This window comes from Castanea sativa, chromosome 2 (assembly GCF_040712315.1).
Source record: "Castanea sativa cultivar Marrone di Chiusa Pesio chromosome 2, ASM4071231v1".
Taxonomy (NCBI): Eukaryota; Viridiplantae; Streptophyta; class Magnoliopsida; order Fagales; family Fagaceae; genus Castanea; species Castanea sativa.
Window position 1 is genome coordinate 39,666,322 of NC_134014.1, and position 2,290 is coordinate 39,668,611.

The 2,290-nt window shown below is 34.0% G+C and overlaps 1 protein-coding gene across 1 annotated transcript; it reads left to right on the top strand.

The window, feature by feature from the left end:
* The first annotated feature begins 1,660 nt into the window (after window positions 1–1,660).
* On the top strand, window positions 1,661–2,023 carry LOC142625327 (calcium-binding protein KRP1-like). The gene has a single exon (XM_075799004.1). It carries the CDS (start codon window positions 1,661–1,663, stop codon window positions 2,021–2,023), a length of 363 nt encoding a protein of 120 aa, XP_075655119.1.
* Window positions 2,024–2,290: the final 267 nt, after the last annotated feature.

Sequence of the window (2,290 nt, forward strand, 5' to 3'; positions counted from 1 at the left end):
ATTTGATCACGAGTTCAGAATCACTTCTGAGTTCTAATACATAATTATAGACTTGTAACCCATTGTATCAAATTCAAATGGCATTCGTCTTGGCTCATTGAAGATTATTGTTCTGTTAGCTCACCTGTCTATATTGGGCTGGGATTCAATTCAAGCCCTTCTTAATTTAGTCCATATGCCATCATCAGAGACCCCAGTTACCTTTCACTTTCCTGGTGTCAGTGGATAAATATTTTTGTTACTTTTTCTTCTTGACTCCTCTTTCCCTGGACACGGTAATATATATATATATATATACATATATATATATATATGTATGTATGTATGTATGTATGCATCCACACAAAAAATTAAAACAGGAAAACATGCAATCAAACAAACATTAAAAATTAAAACTTTAAAAAAAAAAAAAAAAAAAAAAAAAAAGAGAGAGAGAAAGAACATGAAGACAAAACAAAATAAAAATCACACTAAAAAAACCTGGAAAATAAAATTTTTTATGGCAACAAAAACATACCTCTTCGTCAAGGTGAGCTTTTCTCTCTTACATTTCGTGTTTTCCCTAAATAATTTCGGAAGTGTATTCTTGAAGAGAGTAGGAACCTTGTTTTTATTTTATTTTATTGTAAGGTTGTTTTTCTTAAGATGTTTGGATAGGTTTGGCTTGTAATTTTTTTTTCCTAGTTCCTAGTCTCTCCCAATATATACTATTCTTGTATTTTTTTTTTCTTGTAATTACTTTTATTTTAGCAATGAAACAATATCTTTTGGTCTCTTAAAAAAAAAAAAAAAAACACCAAATGGGGCACATTCTCAATCTTTTTTTTATTTATTTTAATAATTTAATAGTTAGAAAGAGGATTTGACCTAGGTTTTAGTTTAAAACACCATTTTAAGTGTTAATCACTTTTAAAGTTTAAACTACAAGATATGTTCTCATTTTTAAAAAGAGAATTTGATCACGAGTTATGGAAAACTTCTGGAACATAATTATAGACTTAAACCCATTGTATCAAATGGCATCAGTCTCAGCCCATTGGGCTGAGATTCAATTCAAGCCCATCTAATTTTAGTCCTTATGCCACCTCCACCTCCACCTCCACCTCCACTTCCACTTCCACTTCCACTTCCACTTCCACGTCACCAGAGAGCCCGATCACCTTTCACTTTCCTTATGTTTGTGGATAGACTTTTGTAACTTTTCTTCTGACTCCTCTTTCCACGGACACAGTAAAAAAAAAAAGTAACAAAAAGTCGAAAGTAAACAAAAGTTGTTTTGACTTGCTCTTTTTCCACAAAGAACTGGACAGTTATGCCCCTAAAGAACCTTCAACAGAAATAAAAAGGTTCCCAAGACCAAGAATTAGCCAGCAACATTCTAGGCAAATTACAAATATACCCTCCCAAGACTTTCTGAGAAACCCAATTGCAACCCCAAAATGGACCGGCTCTTATTCTATTCCTAATCTTTCATGATCTGTATTTGTCTGTCTGTACATTAGTTGTCTTCCATGGCCTCTCCTTCTTGGAAATCTCAACCCTCTTTCTCCTTAGTATTTATAGCTACGTCTAGTTCATGTCTAACCAATCTCATCACAAGCCCACACAACAATCTCTCTCTCTTTCTCTTTCCCTTTGTCTCTCTGCCTATTTTATTGCAATGGCATCCCAAACCCCACAAAGCCAGACCCAGTTCCAAGATTTCTTGCCCATCATGGCCCAAAAGCTTGGTGGGGACGGTCTGATTGGAGAGCTCTGCAATGGGTTCAATTTGTTAGTCGATGGTGACAAAGGGGTCATCACTTTTGACAGCCTTAGAAGGAACTCGGCTATGCTGGGTCTGCAAGATTTGAGTGATGAAGATCTACGGTCTATGTTAAAGGAAGGCGATTTTGACGGTGATGGTGCACTCAATCAGATGGAGTTTTGTGTCTTGATGTTCAGATTAAGCCCTGAGCTTATGGAAGAGTCTTATTTGTTGTTAGATGAAGCTATTCAACAGGAATTCCAAAATTGTAATTAGAGATATATTTTTTTTAACTCAAATTTTTTCTATGTTAAATTCCTTATTATGTGTATCATCAAGAATTGTATGAATTTAAGAGAATAGGAGATGACCAAGAAATTTAACTTCAATAATTTTTTGAAAACTTATGGATTGGCAATAAATTATTCAAATATTCTTATGAATTATATGAACCTATAGGATTAATTTGCGAAAATGAAAGGGAGCATACAACAAACAATTCTTAATCTTGTTCCGCAAGATTTGTTCCTGATGAAATCTATG

Coding starts and splice junctions, on each gene's coding strand:
- LOC142625327 (XM_075799004.1), top strand. CDS start 1,661: ATGGCATCCCAAACCCCACAAAGCCAGACCCAGTTCCAAGATTTCTTG.